The sequence below is a fragment of the Lasioglossum baleicum genome, chromosome 8, assembly GCF_051020765.1.
Source record: "Lasioglossum baleicum chromosome 8, iyLasBale1, whole genome shotgun sequence".
In the NCBI taxonomy this organism is placed as follows: domain Eukaryota; kingdom Metazoa; phylum Arthropoda; class Insecta; order Hymenoptera; family Halictidae; genus Lasioglossum; species Lasioglossum baleicum.
In genome coordinates, this window is record NC_134936.1 from 13,796,570 (window position 1) to 13,819,516 (window position 22,947).

Sequence of the window (22,947 nt, forward strand, 5' to 3'; positions counted from 1 at the left end):
CGGGGATGACGAGGACAATGCGGACGACGATTCCGAGAGCCCGGGACGGGGTCACTGTAAGACGGTTCCGACATTTTCATTGCGGCTGCTGCTGCATCTGAGCCTTGAGCAGCTTCTTCAGCCTGCCCGAGCAACCCCGGTGCTGTATGCTCTTGTGCGTCGTGAGCGAGTTCTTGGTGCTGTAGCTGCGGTTGCAGAACTCGCACACGTGCAGGGTGTCCGACTTCTTGTGCTTGTCCTGGAAGTGGCGCTTCAGGGAGTAGTAGCATGAGTAGTTGCGACGGCAGAACGGGCACTCCGGTGACTCGTTCAGGCCAGCCGCCGTCGGCGTCGGCATCCGGTACATGGCAGTGGAAGGCGTCGACGGTGCTGGATGCATCCCGTTGCCCGTACCTGAAAATCGCCGTAATTCGTCAGATCTCGAACTCTCGTCAATTATCAATCAGCCTCGCCAACGCGAAAACAGTCTCACCTCAACCCTTCAACCGTTACATCTAGACTGCGGATCTTTATGCATTTATTGCATTTATGCAAAATTGTTAGGAAATTTAGAAAACGACGATGTCAATATCTAACTTCTCCTTTATTAAAATTCTTGCAATCGATGCAGACGATTTTTATTTCGCATAACGGTCCGCAGTCTACTTATGTCAATAATTCTCTTCAGCTACGTTGGCAATTATACAAATTTCATTCGGTGCCTGTGGACTCACCCTTGCCCTCCAGAATCTATTTTTGTAAATCCATAGAACCCTAGATGACTTTCTCATCTCCTGCTCACGATCCCAGCTGCCAAGACTGAATATTGCATTTGATTTGCATCTTTAAAAAATGCTCTCCGAGCAGCTCGTATGCAAACAGAGAGCTTCTCACAGAAAATCTCGAAGCACTTCGTTGTAAAGAGGCACCGAATTCATTTGCACGCACCTGATGAACAATGATTCTTCGCTTCTTCTTCTGCGAGACTGTTTTCGCGCGGTGACGCCAGAAATCGTTTCTCCGAAAAGGGAAAGGGGATGTCGAATTTCGCAAGTTGTTGGGACAACCGGCTAGATTCGTCTCGATCTCTGCGATCCGCTTCGATCGAGCCCGATCAAGGCTCCGACCTTTTCGATTGCGGACGACCTCGGCTTTCAAACCCTGCTGTCTTAGGATTGATCCGAAGACTGTTGTGGTGTGTCAGCCTTCGGAGCTTCATCGATCGGTGCATCGGAGCGTGTCGGATTGAATCGTAAACGATCCCATGCGACTGGACAGGTAGTATGATGTCGTTAATCGGGGCCGATAGAGAGTCTTGTAATTATTAGTCGAGCGAGTAGAGATGAAGAGGACCAAAACCACCATGCCAGACCGCGTTCGTAGACGTTCCGCGAGAAGTCAGTCGCATATAGAGTATTTCCGGAAGAAGAACCGCGAGATTCCATCGATCGATGAAACCGGAAGTTATCGGTTCCACGGACAATTCTTGCGTGATTCAATTTTCCCCTCAGTTTCTTAATCGGTACTCGTTCTTCGATGCAAAATTAACCCGTTTCCACTTGCAGGACGATTCAATTTCATCGAGCTCGGATTCGTTTCCGTTAGGTTGGCAACCAGGTTCTCGACCTTCAAATTCTCTTGGATAAAATTATCGTTTAATATTAGCAGAATTAAATATTCCCGATTGAAATATAATTCAACAGTGAAATATATTTAGTTGCCAACCTAACAGCGAAGATTACAGTGCAAGAACTGTCCCCGGAGCTGGCTAGCTCGCAGAAAGACGTGCGAAAGGCGCACGTGACGAGATCGCACGCGATTTCCGAGCAAAGCAGCGTGCATGAGAAGGGATTGCAATCATGCTACGGTAGACTAGCAGTCTGGAAGGTCGAATCGCGGTAATTCTCCGCGAGTGACGGCGAGAGCGTCTCTAGCTGCAGCGATGCAAGAAAACGTAAGAGAGAGAGAGAGAGAGAACGCGAGTGTGTAAGTAAGAGAAAGAAAGACGAGAGAGAAAGAGGCGTCGCGAAGTACTCTGCGGTCATGCATCGAGAAAGACGATCCAGAGATCGCGTTATTCGCGGGAAGCCTGACGTACGTTCGACAAGCGACGATACACATGAGCATGCACACAACATCGAACATCGAGAAGCCACGACAGAGAGAACCGAAAACGAAAAGAATATAAGAGAGAAGCGTAGGAGGACGGAGGAGCAGGCGACAGAATTTTTGATCCAGAAACGATAAAGAAACAGAAAAAGACTCAGAAGATGTTAGTTGGAGGAAGGAGAATGAGGATTCTGTGTCCAGACGAGGTATAGTTCTTGTACACCAAAGAGTCCAAGTTTGACAAGGTCAGAAAATGAATGATCGTCGCCTGGACACAGTTTGAGGATCGTGATTGGTTCGTTGACGGCCGATGGGCCGATTCGACGGCTCGACGACGCCGTTAAGGAGGGACAGAGGGTCGGAGAGGCCGATAGGGAGTAGGAGTGGCATAACGGAGCCGCGAGTACCGGAAGAGCTCGATCGGCGAGCGTACGGTACCGACGCGAGCGAAGGACGACTGGGGAAGAGGAGGGAAAAGCAGTTCCGCGGGTGGAGCACGGTGGAATGAACTTGAGGACGGTGGAACGAAAGCTCCGTGCCGCCGTGCCGTGAGGAACAAGAAGAAGAATAAGAAGAAGAGGAGGAACAAGGGTCGTGAACACGTGGGAGTCGCCGGGACCGGTTTCTTCTCTGGCATGCACACTCTTCTTGGGGGGGAGGAAGCGGAGGAAGAGAAGGGGGACAGATACCGGAAAGCGGAAGAGGGAGGGCACCGTTGACGAGGAAGCCGAGGTCGTTGCGAGGCTACGATTATGCGATCGCGACCTCCGCGAGGCGTTCCAACGAGCTCTCTCTCTCGCAAGAGGGAGAGAGAGTTTTTCCGCGACAGCAAGGTGGAAGGAGCGGGATCAACACAGAGAGAAGAGAGAATATATAGATCTATGTGTGCGCGGGGTGCGAGGCAACAGGTGGGGATACATTTCGTGGATGATTCTTCGAGGTACAAGACGAACATTGCGATTTCAGAGCTTTGATTCTAAGCTGTTCACTGTGAAAGTCGAGCAAGAGGTTGGATCAGGAAGGTATTTAGAAGCCAGGCTGAGATCGCAATTTTTGCTTGATTTTCGTCCTGTCCCGAAGAAACATCCTTGGAATTTTCTCCTCGATGTTGTCGAACACCTTGTATAGACAGTACATGTCCGACTTACATGTATACATATGCGATTATTTCCTTGAGCATTGAAAACACGATGAAATGTTTCAAACTAACGTTGTATGGTGATATTAAGAGGAACGCATAGTGATGATTATTATTTGACTTTTCGTTTATCACGCATTCTCACAGCTTACAGATTCTCGATCACGATGGTACCCCCTTGATACAGCATACAACACTGGATTTTGAATAAGGAAATGATCGGGTTGCGTACATTTGTAGTCGGGCACGCTGTTGTAGATATGTGTGTGATATAGGAAGCATCGGTATAATTAATCAAGAAGACGATGTAGTGTTAGAGACGCGCGAGAAAAAAGGCAGACGCGTTTTTTGTCCGGTTGAGGCTGAGAGTTGAGTTTTGTCAGAAGGATTGTTGCGTGTTGCCCTACCTTATCTAAACCTTCAAAAGAACTTAATGTCAATGTCGCCGGGTCTGCTCTTATGATAGGTATATATATGGGTCATCAGGGAGTTACGGGAGCAGTATATCCGCTCGCAGATGACGCATCTGTACTCCTCCTGTCGCGCGGCGTGCTTGTCGGCAACGTGGCGTTTCAAGGATGCTTTGCTGCACAGCTCCTTGTGGCACAGCTGGCAGCGGAACAGCTTCTTCGCTGACTGGGTGTTCAGGGAGTTCAAGGTCATCCCCGTCATAGAGGTGAGCACTGAAACACAACAATGCACCTCGTGCAGCTGCAACCCCCACACTTCTTTATACCCTAGCCCTAGTATCAAAGGGTGACGCAAGCGATAAACTCTTTCTTTTTATAATTCCAACCCTCGCTCTCTCGCTCTCTCTCTCTCCCTCTTTCACTCTCTTGACATCTACTTCTCACAGTCCCTCTTTCTCTCTCTCTATCTTTCGTTTCCTTTCTCTCCGTCTCTTTCATTCGCCCGTCTACCTACGTTTGCAAACGGTTTGATACACGAAATACGAGTGCTACAGCGATGCATTGAAAATAGTGCGGTGTGTCTATGGCGAAAGGGAGGTCTCGAGATCGTAAAAGTAAATTTAGAAAACGATTCGATGCTGTGCAAGATATTTATAATACTTTAGAGGCAGTAGAAGCGCTGACTCACGAAAATACTCGAACACACGCTCAGCGTTGATTGCGTTCGGGTCGTCTGCGATTCGCTCAAGATCAATGGCTCGACTTTCACGAGAACTGGTCGCGAAGATGCTACTAGAAACGAATTGCAAACCCAACCCACAGCCAAACCCTGTTCGATTTTTCTCGAAAGAAGAGTTAAACTTCTGTTCCCCACTAAATTATACAGAACATTGCGAAACGATCCATAGTCTAATTTTCATGGGCAAAGACGTCTCGTTCGGATAGTGTAAAAGAGCAATAAATCACTGATAGGCGAAGAGTATCCTTCTACCCAGAGAAATGGCAAGGCAGCGATGCTGTCTGCTTTCACTGGACCTAACCGAAACACTGTCCTCGCTGTTAAATAATTCCCCGATCGCAACACTCGCAAGTCATGTTCGAATCGTTCCAAGCATCCAAGCGCTGTAGCCTCATTAATATTCTCCTAATCCTCGCGACAAGTCGACACAACAGGTAGCAGGTCCGAAAGGAGGCTTCGTCTCGTGATCCCTATCGAATCCACTGGTCCACAGTCTCGCGACGAAAAAACCCCCAGCACATATTCGCTTCCTCTGGGTTGCTTTTCTTCGTGATTTCTCGCGCGATCGCAGACGTGACGCCATTGAAATCATTCAGAGGTTCGCTCGAGACGTACACAGGCCGCTCCGTTGCGTATCCGTTGGCGTGTTTTTCATCGAGGTCTCTGTCGCGATCACGGGGCCTGAACGTGCATTTTCATGGAATCTTACCCCCGGGATCGACTATGTGTCTGTGTGTGTGCCTGTATGTGGGTGTGTGTGTGGGTATATTACACGCTATTCTTCCGATTTGAAAACATTCGGCCCCGGGGAAACAAACGCGGTTTGAAAAGGAGAAAAACACGGCGTGCACGTTCGATGGCCGTGCTCTCGAGACCGGCCGCGTAGAAAAGGGAGAAAAGGGGATACGCAGAGGGGGTGGTGTCCGCGCGCGCGCGCTTGTTGGAAACTCTTCGACGATCTCGAGATGCCTGGTCGCCATTCGGGGGAGCGAAGTAAGAACTTTCAATGCCAGTCTTTTCTTCGGAGACCGCGGTACCAAAAGGCTGAGAAGGGGTTAAGACATGGGGCGTATAGAGAATCAGGCGGAGCGTTTGCCGCGCGGCTCGTTCATACAAAATATCGTCGCCGTATCCGAATAAAAAACGCTCGGGAGAACACGGGGGAGCTGGTTCGTGAGGGGGGGTGGAAGAAAGGGTTGGAAAATGGGGAAGAAAGGTTGCGAGGAGGGACGAGCCCGAGGTCTCAATAAGGAGGCACGGTTCATTTGTGACGGGCCGCGCGAGCTCGTTAATTTGACAATAAATTAAAAAGTCGGACGGCCGCCGTGTCGCCGTCGTCGCGGTTTCTATCGCCCACGCACGCGGATCGCGTTGTGTTAACATCGAGAATGAAGTCGGCGGACGCGCCGCGACGCGACCCTCTCTATTCGCTCGGAAAAAGCTTTTTATCCAATTTTTCTCGAGCCCCGCCCCTCCCCAACCATCCGGGTCTCGTTAAACCTCCTACGTCCGAAAGGAACCGTGAAAGCGGCCAGCCTCCTCGCTGATGAGCATGATCTGCTCCGCTCTCTCTCTATATTATATGTACATCGTCGTATTCGTCGTACGCATACACACACGTAAACACACATTCGTTTATCTCTTTTCTTTTTTCTTTTTAAACACACTCTCTGGCAGAAAAGGGAGACAGACACCGCTCGACGCGATCCGAGTGGTGCACGAGGGGGTGGAGAATGGGATAACATGGGGGTGGGGTTGGAGAGCGTATAGAGCAACGTCGGACTCTTTTTCTCTTCTCCGTCGGGACGGCCGACGACGGACGGTTCGGGGAAGTTTCGTACGAAATCAAAATAAACAGTGAACCGAGTCGAGAAAAAAAAAAGATAAATAAAACGTATGTATAATGTAGAAGAGAAATAAAGGAGACGACGAGAAGGAAACACTGAGCATTCTGGGTGACACTTAAAGCATGCAGATTCGAGGTGAACGTAGTAGTAATTATGCGTGTGAGCCTGGCGAGCGGCGTGGCGGCTTAATCGTATTCTCTCTTTTTTCTTTTTTTTTTGTGTGTGTTTCCCGACGCGCGTGAGTCTTTTCCGAGTCACGCTCGATCTCGTGGTCCTCCCGGTGTTGTTCTCCATCCGGGGAAAATCGGTTCCGACGATTTTTCCCCGCGTTCAGGAATTTTCTCTTTTTTTTTTGGAGAAATTCCGCTCTTCTGGGGTGAAACGTTCTTACTTCGGCCTCCGAGCGACCACGCGCGTCTCGTTCCGCTTGGAAAGCGAGCGCGGATCAACGAGATCGGTAACCGTATCCGCTCCGCGATCGTCACACGATGTTTATTGAATGATCGCCCAGATGAGCCGTGTGTCTCTCGCCTGACAGCGATAACACGCGTCGAACGGATCGCGCGCGCGCGCGCGACGAGCAACTTACCTTCCAGCTGAAAGAAACAAGCGTCAAAGCGACCTGTGCAAAGGACTATGCTTTCTCAAGGGCTGGTGAGCTTTTCTGCACTCTCAGTTGTTTTTTTTTTAAGAACAGAAAATATACTGAAAGAAACGATAAAGAAAAATCGGCCACCCGAACACATCTTTTTGGAATTCGCAAGTTTGTGGGGGATAGAGGCGACAGACAATTTTTCGCTATTTTTCTGTGCAAGTAGTTAAACGTGAAATATTGTCTGAGCTTTCTATCGATGTTCCCTGGAACATTTGAAGAGCTCGGATAGCCGAGATTTTCTAGTGAGCATAAAAACGCCGAATTTTCCGAGTCACCTGTCTGCTCGCGATTTCGCATAATTTTCTTTCGAGGATGTGATAGGTTCTGAACGTCCGACGAAAATAAAAGAATGCGAAGCATTATTAAACCAAATAGTACATTTTTTTCTTCGTATTATATATATATATATATATATATCTATGTATATATATATAGTTTTATATATATATATAAAAATGGGGTGAAAATATATTAAGATGCATTTGACATTGCTTAGAAATAAAAATAATAACTATATAATCGTAATAATATTAATAATAATAGTCGTCAATAAATATATATTATAACCAGAACACCTTGGCAGATAACAAATAATAAGTAAGCACGGTAACGCTCGACATACTCGCTGAAAAAACTTGAAAAAACGATTTGTACCCGGCACGGAGCCGTTACCCCGACCCAAAAAAGAAATGAATTCAGACTTTTCTCCATTTTTCCAGAATCCTCGGACACGTATCGAGATGTCTCTAGCCGATGGCACCGGTTTTCTTTTCGTTTATTTCCTCAATACAATTTTTACATATCTGACGAATTTCGAATAAGCTCGTTTTGCTCTCTCTCTCACTCTCTCTCTCACTTTCTTTCTCCGTTCCTTTCTCTTTTTCTCTCGCTTTCGCTGCTTCGCTTTGTTTTCTATCTCCTCGTTCTCTTTCACACTTACTCTCATTCTCTTTTTCTCTCTCTCTCTCTCTCTCTCGCTTCTTTGCTATCCCCTGCTCCCAAACTCGGAATCACAAAATAATTCTATTCATCGGTATCGCGATATCGTTTCGTTTTTCTCGCACAGGTAATGATTATTAAATCGTCGATGGTGTGGTATGTCTGCTCAGTATCCGTGGGTGATCGCTAATTTAACTCTATATCGTACGGGGTTTAATTAAAACGGAATTACGGCTTACATTATTAAGATAGCTGTTTTCCTCCCGTCTGCACTTGTAAATAGCTGAGTTGCGCTCTCTCTCTCTCTCACTCTCTCTCTCTTTCTCTCTTTCGGTTAAACGAACGGTTAAACGAAGAAAACGTATCAGAAACACAGAGATAATAGAGACAACAACCGTACATGAAGATATCCCTATCGTCCCTATCGCGTAAGCCTACGGATTAATAATTACGAGAAAGAAAAATTAATCGGATGCGAAGAGACGAATCTCGGCGTCCGTCTATCCGGCGTGTGCGTGTCTTTCTTCCCTTCTTTCTTTCTTTCTCTCTCTCTCTCCCTCTCGCTCTCTGCGTGTGTATGTGTGTACGTAACTATGGATTATACACCTCTTACCCCCTGACCGTAGAAAAATTAAACAGTATCGTTAATGTACTTGTGTGCGTGTATGTGTGCGCGCTAAAAGCCTATCGTGTAGTGAACGAAAATTACAAGAACAAAAAAAAATTATTAAAGAAAAGAACAAGGAAACCAATAAACGAGAAGCAAACGAAGAAAACGTGGACAATGTCGGATATAGCATACTTCAGAACAAACAGAACAAAGCGATGGAAAATAGAGCACGTGCGCGCTCTACCAACGAAATAGTCCTGATATATCCTGCTTCAACGGAACTATATACACACACGTTTGTCGCAAGATTCCAGTTTCCCTCCCTTCTTTCTCACTATCTCTACACATACTCACACACTCTCTCTCTCTCTCTCTCTCTCTCTCTTTCATATTTCCCCCCTTTATTTCTCAGGCAATTCGAACCCCTGCGATGCCTCGCCAATTTCGTCGCGTTCGCGCGAAATGCTTTCCCTCCAACCGTGTTTACGAGAACTTAGAAATTAGATACTTTTAAATCGCGCGATTCGTTTGGTAACATCAGTCCAAAGAAACAAAAGTTCGAAGATCAGTCCAATGTAAAGTCGACTAATTAGAACGATTAAAAAAAAATAGACACACATATAGAGAGTAGAACAAAAAATAAAAACGTATAATAGAAGAAAAAAAAAAGAGAATAGATTAATTAATCAGTCCAATTCAGTCTGACGCGGCGAACAGTGTCGCGGATGGCGGCCGGCTAACTAATTAAATTGCAATCAGGTACGCGCGTCTCGAGCCTTCGGTTTTTTACCCCACTTTTTCCCCATTTTCGACCCACTTCGACGGTCTCCACCCCCGTCCGTGAACACTTCGCTGCCTGCCATCCGCCTACGACACGAAGCTCGCGAAAAATTCAACGATTCAGTCTTTCGGAAAAATTGCTCGAAGCCGGATCCTTCGAACGGATTTTCGTATTTTGCACTGGCCAATCGTTAAGATCGGTAAAGGAAGCACCGTCGCTCTCTCACACTCTCTCTCTCCTATCCTCCCACACTCTCTCAATGTCTCACTCGCTCTCTCTCTCTCTCCCTCTAACTCTCTCTAGTTTTCCCTCTCTCTCTCGCCCGCGAATTCGCGAATCTTCGCGAGGCCAACTACAGAGCGCGAACTCTCCGAGAACGGCGTTTTTAACATCATTCCTACAAAAATATCGCGAAGCGATCATCGTCGTCGTCGTTAGGTGGGCGCGCGTCAAATCTCCAGGTTCGAACGACCATAATTTTCATTGCCACGATGCACGTAATTCCTTCAGAAGTCAGAGATAAATCGTAAAAGTTCTGCCAGCAAGCGGAGGAATTTTCATCCAATTATTACTGCGATTTTAATCACAAAAAATGTTTAGAAGAAGATGATCAAGGTACTTTCAAAGGTGAAATACAGTTCTTAAAAAACCTATCCGATTTTGAAAGAATTAGGTATGACTGCGTGGACATTTGACGCGCGCGAGCCTACCGTACCTAGGTTACAACGTAAGGCGAAATTAAAAAGAAGATAAACGAACGCAGTTAAAACAAAAAGGATACTCGAATATAAACCTCTACTAATATATAATTTGCAGTTAAATATTTCATTCAATTTATATTAATTTCATTAATAATTTATTATTCTCGTAATAATAGCGCCCGACCGCGGATCGGAGGGCGAATATATATTCCGCAATATTTGGCCATTTTTACAGTAGTCACAAATCAATTTCTTTGAATAAATCTACTAGTTTAAATATTATCAATATCAGTTCTTTCACCAGTCCTGACTACTATAAAACTGTGTTTCGTTACTCTCTCCCTCATTCTCTCTTCTCTGCCACACTCGCGCACATTTTCGCACATTCTCTCGCAATTTAAAGCTTCGTTCCTCTTCGTTTCCTCTTCCCGAACCGAACAAAGAAACACTACACTCTCATATCCCGGCAACGTTCGTATTGTATCCTCCGCTCGGTATTTCATTCGCGTGATAATGTTCGGGCGTCGACCATAGTCTTCGAGCTTTAAAGAAAATCTGCTAAACGGATCCCTCGTCGCTCGGTCTCATTCTCACACCCATGCATACGCACACATACACTCATTCTCTCATAGTCCGTGTCGATCGACATTCTAACGGGACAAGCTCGAATCTCTCGCTCGAGTGCCACGCAAGAAGGAGAAACGACCGTTCGGCAAAAGTACGAGCGACGCGGACCACTCGAACCGAATAGTACAACCTAATTTAAATTATCATAGCCTATCTAAACGATGTACAGGTGGAGTGTGTGTGTGTGTGTATGTCTTCATGTGTCAACGTGTGCTCCGTTGTACGTCGATAACCGAATCCGGCCGGCGAATACGAGAACTCTGCGGGGGTAAAACGGGGCCAATAAAACGCGAAAAAAGAGACGCGGCTAGCATCGGTGAACCGTGATATCGCCATTGCACAATAAATAAAACGACCGTGCCGAAAATTGCACCAATTAAAACATCAAATCCCGTCCTCTCCATCTATCTCTCCCGCTCTCTCGCTATTTGTTTTGATTCGCTCCGAAATTCCGAGGTTTGTACAATTATTTTTATTTTTTTTTTTTCGTGGACGAGAGTATTAAAAAGTGAATTAAAAAAAAATCCACTACACACTCTTTGTATAATTTCGCCCCTCGTTGCACGGCAAATATTTGATTCGATCGAATAAAATAGAAAGCGGAAGACAAGTTCGTTGAAGCCGCTCTCTCGAAACAACAATTTCGTATGCGCCGGCCAAATATTTTCTATATCGACGCTGCTGGCCGTATATGTGTGTCTCTCAGTCCTGTGTGCACGTACGTGTCTCTCTCTTTCTGTATATTATATGTACGTATACATATATGTACTCTATGTGCGTATCTCTGCGTGTGTATGAACGGGGTCTGTCTGCCTGGCTGAGTTCACCGTTTGTACAATGAATGCGCAGTGTACGGGTTGTTCTCGGGTCTACACGCTGCAAAATATATATATATATATGTGTATATATATTTTTGTGTATGTCCTGTGTGTGCTCCGCGAATTACTTTGCGATCAATCTTCTACGAATGTCGACGCACGACGGGACCTAGTCTGTCTATATGTTTATCGTTCGGGGAGCTTCGAAGCCTTCCTGACGGCGAGCTGATACGTTCTAGACGACGTACACACGACAAGATAACGATACAGCGGTGTCAGTAAACCCGGCGAGGCCGTAGATAAAGGTTTGGGTCCGGCGGTCGGCAAACATTGCTATCGTAGAAAAAAAACGATTCGCCAAATTCACCTACACGCGATTTCGCAATTTTTCAATGCTCAAGACCTTAGTTTCGTCTTGCTGAACATCTCGGTTCTCATTCCGAAGAATGGACGCTTTAATTAGGTCGAGTTTTCTGTACTGACCTGTTCTAAATTTTTTGAAAAATAATTATTGCAGATTTTTAAACTCCTAAGCTTCGTTTTACAAAGGACCTTAGTTTCTACTCTGATTCTAAACGAAAGGGATTCTTGATATTGTTCTCAAAATTTTGTGAACTTTCATTACTCAGTACTTAATCTTCTCAATCATTTCTAGACAAGGGACAATTCTCTTCGTTGACTATTAAAAATTTGCAATGCTCAAAGTAACTCTGAACAAGGAACACTTCAGCTACTATTGAATCGTTGACCACTCTGCGTTGACCTCTTCAAAATTTTTTGCAAAAAATTATTGCAGATTTTTAACTCCAAAGCTTCGTTTTACAAAGGACCTTACTGTCTACAATGACTCTGGACAAGAGAGATTCTTGAAATTCCTGTTAAAATTTTGCAAACTTTCATTACTTAAAGTCCATAATTTTCTCGATCAGTTCCGACTCTAGGCAAGAGACAATATTCTACGTTGGCCTCTTCAAAATTTTACTAATTTTCAATGCTCAAAGTACCTCTGTTCGTTCCTGAACAGAGACTTTTGACTTTTCCAAAATTTTGCAAATTCTCAATGCTCCAAGACCTTGACAACTTCCGAAGGATGTCATTTCTATCCTGACACTGGACAAGGAACACTTTGATCGCTGATGTATTCAATTACCCTGTCCCTCGAAAGAATCTATTGGCTGTGATCCCGTTGTTGCTGAATTATTGTACAAAAGGGTCGAACCCTCGAAGAGACTTTCCGACGATTGTAGAAAAGAGGACACTCTGAGTGCCACATAAATTTTGCGAACGCTCAAGGCAATGCTCGCAGCTGGTTCTATCTCTTAAAAGAATCTCTTGGCTGTGGTCTCACTGGCGTTACTAAATTACTCTACGAAAGGGTCAAACCCTGAAGAGATCTTTTAACAATTACAGAAAAGGGACACTTTGAGTGCGAAGTAAAAATTTTGCAAATGCTCGTCGACTCTAACTGCCGTCCTCAAGGACCTCGAACCTATGATCTCGCTGGGTCAGCCACCTCAAAGTGCAGTTAACATCAATCAGACGATGCACCGAGCATCATGGAACCGTTGTAAATTGCGTATAATCAGAAGAAACAATGTAACAAGGGCGACGAAGAATGGAATCGGGTCTCGGCCAGGTCGTCCAACGACCCACGACCATCAGGAAGTCCTCGACCGGTGGCTTATCAAAGTTCTACTAAAATATAGGTATATGCTATGTAGTCGGTTATATGTATATATGGCTATTATCGTTTAGTTAATATAAGTAACCTGTCAGTGTTAGTGGACCGTGTTTCTCCTCTACGCTCGGCGGAGTCGTCAGAAAACCGAGCGCGGTTTCCGCCGCGTCTCGAACGGACTTCCCGTGAAACGTTGGATGTCGTCACCGGTTCGTGTCCGTCCCCCCTTTGCGTCTCGCCGTCGCCGTCGCGATTACGGCCGGCAGAAAGAAAACACGAGAAAGCGCGAGTAAGAAAGCGGTGACGGTACGTGCGCGGTTAGGCGCGAATAACCGGCGAAGAATGAAGGGCCGTGTGTGTGTGTTTGTGAGCGCACGTTGCGTGCGTTGCGTGCATGTGCGCGCGCGTGTATGCAAATGAACGCGTCAAGGCCGCTGGAGGATCGGACAAGCGTCTTCTTCCTTTTCAGCTTTCCTCCCCCGCTCGAGTATTGTGTGAAAAGTCAGACTTCTTTTTCCGAGGACGACGATCGAGCCCGAAAGGGAGGACGGGTTAATTAACGCGGTGACGACAGGTGTGGGAACCGAACGAAAATAAGAACAGAGTCACCGTGAACAAGCGAACGGAATCGAGAAGATACACACGCAACTGTTAGGTCGTTCGATGGTTCGTCCTGTGTGGAAAAAAGTGTTTTTCGTCGAGATGTGCCTCGAAAGGACATACCTATGCAACCGCGACCGAATGATCGTCATCGAAAGCACGCGCGTCTCGTTGGGAATCGTTCGTGCACAAGAATCGATCCGTAGCGATATGAAACGTAGTGTAGCAGTGATAATAAGAAACAATAGTTGTGATAATAATCATAATATAGAAATAAAAAAGAAGAAGAAGAAGGTAATCATAATAATAAGATAAGGTACTTTACGTAAAGCCCGGTATACCATTGAAAATGAATATGTGTCTGTGTGCAAGGTACCCCCGCTAAAGCATTTAATATGGAATGAATATATTAAGATAAAATATATACGTATATATTATATTATATTATATCAATGTACGTCCTTTCTCACGGTCCGTCGCGAAACGATAACGGAGTCGCCTCTCGGAGGGATCGATTGCTACGCCCCCGCGTACCCCCTCCAACTTTCTCGCTCGTTCCCGTATCCGCCCCGTCCCGCCCCTCCGTTAGGTCGGGAGAGCCCCGACCCGTTAACGTAACATTTCGTAACTTTTATCTACCACTTTTTACAGCCCACGTACCGCCGTGTGTTTATCGATCGTTATCGATCCGCGACGGAAGAAGAACACCCCTGTTCCCCACCCAACCCCCTTTTGCTGCTATCGCGCGCGTGTACTTTTCAGTGAAAACCCCCCCACCCTTCCCACCCCGGCGCTCTCATCGCTTGCTTTCTTTTTTTTTCCCCCTCGGCAAAACCCTCCCCCCGACCCCCGGTACCCCCTCGAACATCGAAACAATTAAAAGATTCTCGAGTCTTTTCTTGGTTAATTCAATATTCGTTTTACAGTCTTGTCGAAACATGTATTCGGACACGTTCCTGCCTAAAGTTAGTGTGGACGATGGTGTCTCGGACACCTGGAAGTATTATTCATTTTTTTTTCTTTCTTTCTCTCTTTCTTTCCCGTTCGCTAACGTAACCTCCTCCTTTTCCTCCACGTCGAAATACGTAAGCCTAACCTACCGTGTATAGCCTGCGATTTAAGCCGTATCTGTCGCTACAGAAAGAAGAGTGGTGTGTCGTCGCGCGGCCGGCGACGATAAGGGAACGCGGCGAATATTCGCGCGCGAACGGACGTGTGCAGCGTGCTTGTGGAGAGCTCGCCAGAGAATTCGAAACTCCCGCGTTCCCTCGGGCCACGCCCACCGTCGCTACGAAGCCAACCACCGGGCGTCACCGTCAGCCAACGCACCGCCGACGAACCGGCGCGCGATTCGATCGCGGATCCGCTCGGGAATAGTCCTTCCGGGAAGCGAAACAGTCGAGCTCTGCGAGCACGGCTTCCCTCCTTACCGTCACGCCTTTAACTTTACTTTAGCACACTTTGCAGGGCCAGCGGAGCCACGAACAACCGGAGATCTCTGTACAGTATCTAGATTTAAAATTGGGGGCCTCGAAACCACGCCCACTGAGAGATCTCCGCCTGATATCCTCACTGTATCACAGAATTTCCTCTACAGCAGATATAGCCTCATAGTATTATTGCCCGGATTTAAAATCGAGGGCCACGAAGCCACGCCCACATACGGAACCGTCTCCCCACTATCTCGCTGTGCTGGCACCTTGCGCGCGACGCTGTAGAGGGAACACTGCATTCTTCCCTACACCCGAACCAACAGGGCACCGCTATTTAATAGCGTCTGTATCGTCCTGGCGACGACGCGATGCTAAGGAGAGAAGGCCGGCGGCTCGAGCTCCGAAGCTTCGAGTGATTCGTCGAAAATTCTACCGTCGAATTGTCTCGTGAGTATCGTAGAAAGACCGAGAGGATTGCGGTATAAAAGTAGACGAAAATAGCTATGCGGCTTGGCCGTCGCGATCGCGTGTGTCTCCGCGGCTAGAGATTTCGCGAAGGGGGTTTTGACGGTGCTGATCGGTGGTGCGTTGGCGACGATCGCGGGTGCGTTTCGGTGGCACAAACGAGGGTCTCGTGACACATTCGTGAAGCTTTGGGCAGCTGATCGGACCTCGAGCTGCGGACGGGACAAGTCCGGAATATCGTTTTCTCTCCCTCTCGTTCTTCTCGCGGGCCGATCGTCGGCGGTGCTCGTTCCTCGGTTCCGGTAGTGAGAACGCAACGAGATGTGCCGGTTCAACAAAAAGAATATCGCCTACGCGCGTCCATCGTGTGTTTGGAAGCACTGATTTTCATTCTCTTTCCGTCTATCCGCGCCGGAGCTCTTTCGATCGTCCATTCACGCCTCCTATAATATATCCTCTCGGACTGTGCGCGTCTACTCTCCTCTCCTCTCTGTCTCCTTCGTTGCTCCTTCGGACCCCCTCCTTTCCCCCGGCATCGTGGACAGCATGCGGCGCCGGCTATTCTAACTCTCGGCCCCAAATCGACGCGATTCAAAAAAGCTACACCGACGCGAGAGAAGTCTTGGTTTACAGCAACTGGTCCCATGGAAACCGTCGACGGAGCGTCGCCGTCGAGCCAACGAACGTTACGAACGAACGGACGAACGCGCAACCGATCCTAATAACTAACAATGTAACAACAATTCCGTGTAACCGCGCGGAATCCTCCCCCGTTCTTTTTTTTTGTTCAACGACCAACACAAGGGGCGACAACAAACGCAACAACACCCTCGGGCGAACAACGAACAAAAAAGAGAAATGAGAAGAAACACAGACGCGCGCGCGCGCGAAACCTTCCCTCATTTTTCGAACGCGGACATGCTGTCGACGTGTCGGCCGTTCCACCCGTGTCCCGTCGCGTCCATTGGCACCGTTTTTTATTCCCCTCTCTTCTCAGTTCGTTCTTTCCATTTTCTTCCTTCTCCGTTTCTTCCTTCCTGTTCCTCGCCCCCTATTTCGAAAGCTCTCGTTTCTCACAGCGTTCCTCGGCACGGCGCGCGAGCCTCACGCGACGATAACCGGCTCTATTTCTGTTTACGGTGGTAGATGCTCTTGTGATTGTTCAGGCTGTTCAACGTCCTGAACGTCTTGTGGCAGACCAAGCACACAGAGCTGTTCAACGGCTGGAAGTGCTGCTGCTCTTTGTGCCGTTTCAGGGTGAGCTTCGTCGAGAGGCTCTTGCCGCACACGTCGCAGGTGAACACCCCCTGCGGTAGCAAACTGCCGTGCATAGAGTGCGACAGTCGCATCGCGAGTATCGCGGACGGTTGACCGACTGTTTCCATCGTTTCCAATTCGCGAAACACGATTTCGTTTTGTACGGACGCGATCGGTCGTTTACGGGTAAGTACGTTAAATAAATATGCGAAGATTAGAGAGAGAGAGAGAGCGACAGATAGAGACAGAGAAAAGAGGAAGAGAAGAAAAAATCGTGAACGAAAAATTGAGAGAGAGAGAGAGAGAGAGAGTTAGGTGGCAAAAATGTTTAGAAGCAGAAACAGTGAATTAAAATTATATACGAAGAATCGCAAGGTGATTAAATGTTTATATAGAGACAGAGAGAGAATGAGAGAGAAAAAGAGAGAATGAGAGAGAGAGAGACCAAGCACCATATATATATGTCCGTTATTAAATTATCGACACCCAATTAAAAAGAAAAGATATTTTCCGTTACGAACCAATATTTGTGGCGTAGGAGGAGGCACACGGAGAGCCACGTTTGTGGATGGACCCCCAGCGCAAATCCGTGTTCGTGAAGGTAGCGGGTAGGTACACACAGAACAATGACGAACCAGAGCCGAACGTATAGCCGAGCGAGCGGGACCGGGAACAAACAAGAACAAAGATACGACTGCCATTAATATCACTGGACAAGATTAGTGTTTACGCTGATGGTGTTCTTCGATACGCAGGGCCAGAGTGAGTGTGGTTGAAGGGGTGTGTGTGTGTGTGGTTTGGTGAGTATGGTTTCTGTGAGTCGCGAGGAAACTCCTCGTTAACAAGGCGTGTGGGGATTATATGATCGGGACAAAGGTGAAAGCGACCGGTTAGGAAGCGAGAGAGGATCGACACGTGTATGTGTGTGTGTGTGTGAGTTGCGATCGAGTTGTGATTAAAGAGATAGGGGGTGTTGAAGGGTGGGGCGGGCAAAAGGAGACACATGCGTCGAGAGGGGGCCGCCGATCGCCCGTGGTGGCAGCTTTATGTTGTTCTCTGGCTCCTCTCAACAACCCCCGAACCATGAGAGAACACTGTACGTTAGTTGCGGCCGCTCGAATTATTTATTTCTGACATTCGTGTCTCTGTTTTTGTCAGTCGAGGTTCTCCGATCTGTTTCACCGGGTTTCCGATCGCAGAGAGAAAGGTGGCTCGGGGCTCTGGTTTGTCATTGGCCGTGGGTTACGCAACGATCGGCGATCGTCGTGCGCCGACGGAGGTCGCACCGTCGGGATTCTCGACCAGTCTCGAGGCGACGAGTCCTTCTAATCCTTCGAAGAGTCGCGAGAACGAGTCGAGGACGCGCGCTAACGCTCCGAGGCTATTCGCGGGACAGTCTGCATCCTGTCTCGACGCGTTCATTCCAGAAATAGCAAAATGAACTGTAAAGACTCTGGAGTCAACGTGTCCGACGTCCAAGTGCCATGCTCCATTCACCCCTTAACGCACAGTTATTTGATTGGCTTTCATTGTTAAAATCATTCTTCCAAACCGATTTTCAATCGAGGTTCCTAGTGTAAAAGTATGCGGGGTTCAATTTAGCTTGTGCTCTTAAAATAAAGATACTTGTAGCAGTCATGAAAATTGTCGTGGTATTTCGATACTTTGAGAACGTGTAATGCCTGGACCGAATTATCCTGGCACTGGCTTTTAATAATTTTATACAATACGATGCATTAACATTTTTGATGACCGCTACTGTGTACCCAACAAATTATATAAATGAATGACATAATTTTATAAGGGATGATCGCGCAGCTTGGCACTTTTCGACTAGACTTCGACCAGAAAGCCTCGAGACAGTCGAGAATTACGTTCTTAACGAATACACGGGAGGTCCTTGAAGCGGAGAAGATACAGTAATTCCCGGATAACTGTCTCTTTCCATCCCCACCCCAAGAATCCTATAAGACCCACCCCCCCAGGATCAAAAAATAAAATGTAGGCCCTGAATCATTCGATGACGATCTACTTAGGCTCTCCAGAGTTGTAACAAGCCCGGTACAGTTATCCGAGAATTGCTCTTTTTAAAGGTAGCAAAAGTCGTTTCAGAACAACCCCTTCCCTCGAATTAGTTAATAAGTCCCAAGAACTCATTTCAGAATGAATAGAAAGGCTCGCGGCAATCCAGAAAGTACAGTAATTCCGGGATAACTGCAGCAGTTCGCCCCCGTCCCTAGAATCTTAGACGAAGAAGCAGAATCTTGTCGAATCTCTTGGAATCGCAATTAGGCCTTGAACGGGGGACAGTTATCCAGTAACCGCAGTAGTATTGTGCGTCCCCGAGAGTTGCTGGGAGGTCGCAGGAGGCCGAAGGTTCCTCAGCGAAGAGGAGGAAGGAGGTTTGAAGGTTCTGCCGGTGTAACGGCGTATTCTCGACGGTGGCTGACCCTCGGGTGCTTCGGAGCGTGAAACGCGCACCCATTGACTTCGGGGCCGAGGCGAGGTTGAGGCGAGGCGAGGCGAGACGAGGCACCTCGGCCGAGCGTATGCGTGTCACGGGGTCTGGGGCGCTTGTACAACAGAGTGCAGTATCACGGGGCGGAGGTACCACGGGTGGTGTAAGTGGGTCGACCGGAAGCGCACGCGGTGCAACGGCGGTGCAACGGAGGTGTCTGCATTGCGCGGCGGCCCGAGAACGGGACGGAACACGGAGCGAAACGGAATGGAACGGAACGCAGAAAAAGAAAATGCAAAAACCACCGGGCGGCGCGCGTCGCGACACGGCAGGTTGCGTAATCACCGCAGGCGAAGGTTAACGAGCGGCGCTCACCGCGCTCACCTCTTTCGTAGTGTGTGTGCACCTCCACTCCCTCTCTCTCTCTCTCTCTCTCTCTCTCTCTCTTGTATGTGTATGCGCAAACCACTCTTCGTGCACAACACCTTTCCCGTGCACGAGGAGCGTGTCCAGGTGGGGTCTGGGTTTGTTTTGTTGGAGGGGGGGCCGCTCTCTCTCAGCGTACAAAAGAAACATTTTATTCATAAATAATAATGATAATAGCAGTAATAATAGTAATAATCATAATGGTGATTCGTGTATCAATTATAATAAGAACATTAATAATAATCGCGGTGAGAGTAATTATAATGCGAAACAAATCTCGTCTGCCCCGTTCGGAAACGTTTCGTATAGAATTCGGCCGAGTCCGATTAATAATTAGCGACACGGAACGGAAGAGGAAAACAATGTGTGAAGCCACGCGTGTGTGTCTCTGTGTGCGCGTGTGTGTACAACACGGGGCCCACCGTTTTCGAGACTCTCGCTTGTGTCCCTCCCGTCGCTCGATGAAACCCGATATAACAAAAGTAGTAAAATGAGAAACGGCGATGTTAGCGATAAAAAAGAAAGAAACAGACGGTATATGATTATATTGCGTTATGTATGCGGGTATTATGCGCGCGATGCTCAACGCCGGTATCGATAAATTCTGATATAAAAGACGTGTTCCTTACGTACATACATATGTACAGAGAAGCGCGCGCGCGTCTATGACCGATCGAACGGATTTCTTTTTTTTATTTACATTCTACGGACAGGGGCGACACGCTCTCCTCGTCGATTCAACTATATCGTACGCTAGATGATGCTGCATCGATCTGTCTGCCACAATTTTTCCCGCAGTCAAACGTCAACGGCGTTCCCACGGTCCCTGGCCTTCACTGTTCGATTGACAAATCAATGCTGGACGAATCAGAAATTTAAAACTTTCACCTCGCGTCCTTTTGGAATACGCCAATGTTCCGCGAGTTTCAAGGATCAAAACTAAAATAATTCCAGAAGGACTATCGTTAAAAGCGATCGGTGCGCGTTGCCTTGTAAGTCGAAGAAGATCGTGTATACAGATTTCGTCCGATTTTTGTTAAAAAATACGTGCTAGAATAATGAATTCCAATTTATTCAATCATTTCCCAAGATCAATGAAATCACGGTATTATACGTGACAGGCCAACATTCGCGTGTCGAGTACAAATAGAACACCGTGAGAACGCTCCAAGAGAAACTCTTTATCACAATTCCGCGCGTCTCGACGGAGAAGCTGCGCCGCCAGCCTCGTCGACGGTTAACTCCGTGATGAACGTAACGCAAAACGAACAAGAAATTGAAAACGATTTTCCAAGAGGCGATTTTTAAAAAAACGACGGATTTCTAGCGCGATCGGAATCGCTGTTCCTGCTGCTCGCACCACAGGACGAAAGGAAAGAAGGACGAAGGGAAACAGAGAAGAGAATTCATTAAACCTAACGGAATAGGGGATACAGGGTGAGAAGAATGGGGAGAGACCTAGCGGCTCGATATTTTTTTTTTAGGCTCTAACTTAGGACACACGTTTGAACTTATGATTTATTATTCAGGTTTGTACTGCGACGTCTCTCTCCGCGACACCTGTAGCCAGGCGGCCGTGAACCACCCCTCGCGAGTATAACTATAAAAATAAACGGGGGAACGTAGCTTTTTGTTTGCCTTCTTTTTTTTTCTTGTCTTTCCTTTTCGATATTTTCTGTTCCAGTTAAATAAAGAACGCGTTCTAAGCAAGGAGTACATTCGAATCCCGTTGCTCGACCCGATCAGCTTAACTATTTACACGTAGCGCGACGTCCGTCTCATGTATACATATATTTATATATAATATATTTTTCATCATATAAATCTCTCTCTCTTTATAACCTCAGTAGAAAAATTAAATTTGTCGGCCTCGACGCTCTAACACGTTCTCTTTTTTTTTTCAACTCCTCTTTTCTCTCCACTCTCTCTTTCTCTCACTCTCTCTCTCTCGCTCTCTAGAATCCCATTACTTCATTCCGTTTTTTTCTTATTGATCCGCTCGAACGGAGAACTCCATCGAAAACTATAATAACAGTGTCGTGTCTACTATCACATAGTGTTTCCCGCGACTCGAATTCAAAGACACCCTGGAGGGGGACGGGGGGGAGGGCGTGGAGGACATCCTCCTCGGATGTCGTTGCGGGAGAGGGGTGGGGGTGGGGGGGGGGCGAGTGTGCGAGCCAATGATCGACGCTAGAGAACGTACACGCGGATCGAAACCGAACCGACAATAGCGTATCGCGAGCGACAGAAGCGTCGACGTCTAACAGATAACCCAAACGATACCGATAAATCCGACACCATTGTTTTTTAAAGGAGATTCTTCAACGAGTGTGCGCGCGCCGCATGAACCAGCCTACTAGGAAGAAGAAGAAGAAGAAGCCTGTGTGGGGCAGGCATGAGAGCAAGCATGGATTGCTACCTGGGGTTGGGGCACACCATAAAAAGAAATCGATGGTTGTCGGGCGCTGTGATTTTCTGGCCGCGCGAGAGATCACTTTCGATTGCATCATTTTGCCCCTGGGGGCAATCGGAAGCGCCCCATGTCTGCCCCAGCGGCTCCCGCGAGCAAGCTCTATCCTAATCGCGGCTGTGGCTGCTGATCCGGATGCTGCAGTTGCTGAGGCTGGTGCTGAGAGCTCGCTCTCTCCGTGTGCTCTCTCTGCTCTCTCTCCCGCTCGCGCATCTGTTCCATCTTCTTGCGTTGTTGCTCGTTCTTGCTGAGCTGCCGATGGTAGATGCTCTTGTGGTTCCGCAGGCTGTTCAGGCTCGAGTAAACCCGCTTGCAGACGTTACAGATCGGTTCCTTGCTGGGCCTGGTGTGCACGTTCTGTATGTGCCGCTTCAACCGCGTTAGGGAGGTCAGGATTTTGTTGCAAGGCTCGCATCGAAACTCATCGGACGCGGCGCCGCTGCCGGCCAACTGACCTGGCGGCAGAACCAGACACAGGGGGTTACTTTTGTTGCTTTGTCACGAGGCCCGGGTTTTTAGTTTGTTTTTTTTTTTTTTTTTGTTTGGTCGCCGGACTTACAACACCCGCGGACTGATGTCCGTTGGACGACGAGGAGGGGGGCACACGAAAACGCGGAACAGGGAAACAGAACAGAGTCTCTTTCTTCCCCGTCCGCTCTCTAGAGTCCTCCATTAGCCTCTAGCCGTGTGTGCCTCTATGTCCGGCGATCTACTGATCGTCATCTACTGTTTGTTTGTTTGTTTTTTTTTCGGTTTTGTTTAATATTTCTAGTCGTCTCGCTTTCACTCGTTAACACCACCATC

General features: G+C 47.5%; 1 protein-coding gene across 1 annotated transcript; it reads right to left on the reverse strand.

The window, feature by feature from the left end:
• Positions 1-252: 252 nt before the first annotated feature.
• On the reverse strand, positions 253-22,249 carry LOC143211115 (uncharacterized). The gene is made up of 3 exons (XM_076428571.1): positions 17,308-22,249; positions 3,634-3,909; positions 253-393 (listed from the first exon to the last, which is right to left on the reverse strand). Exon 2 carries the CDS (start codon positions 3,896-3,898, stop codon positions 3,647-3,649), a length of 252 nt encoding a protein of 83 aa, XP_076284686.1. The 5' UTR covers positions 3,899-3,909; positions 17,308-22,249; the 3' UTR covers positions 253-393; positions 3,634-3,646.
• Between the last annotated feature and the right edge of the window lie 698 nt (positions 22,250-22,947).

Coding starts and splice junctions, on each gene's coding strand:
- LOC143211115 (XM_076428571.1), bottom strand. CDS start 3,898: ATGACGGGGATGACCTTGAACTCCCTGAACACCCAGTCAGCGAAGAAG.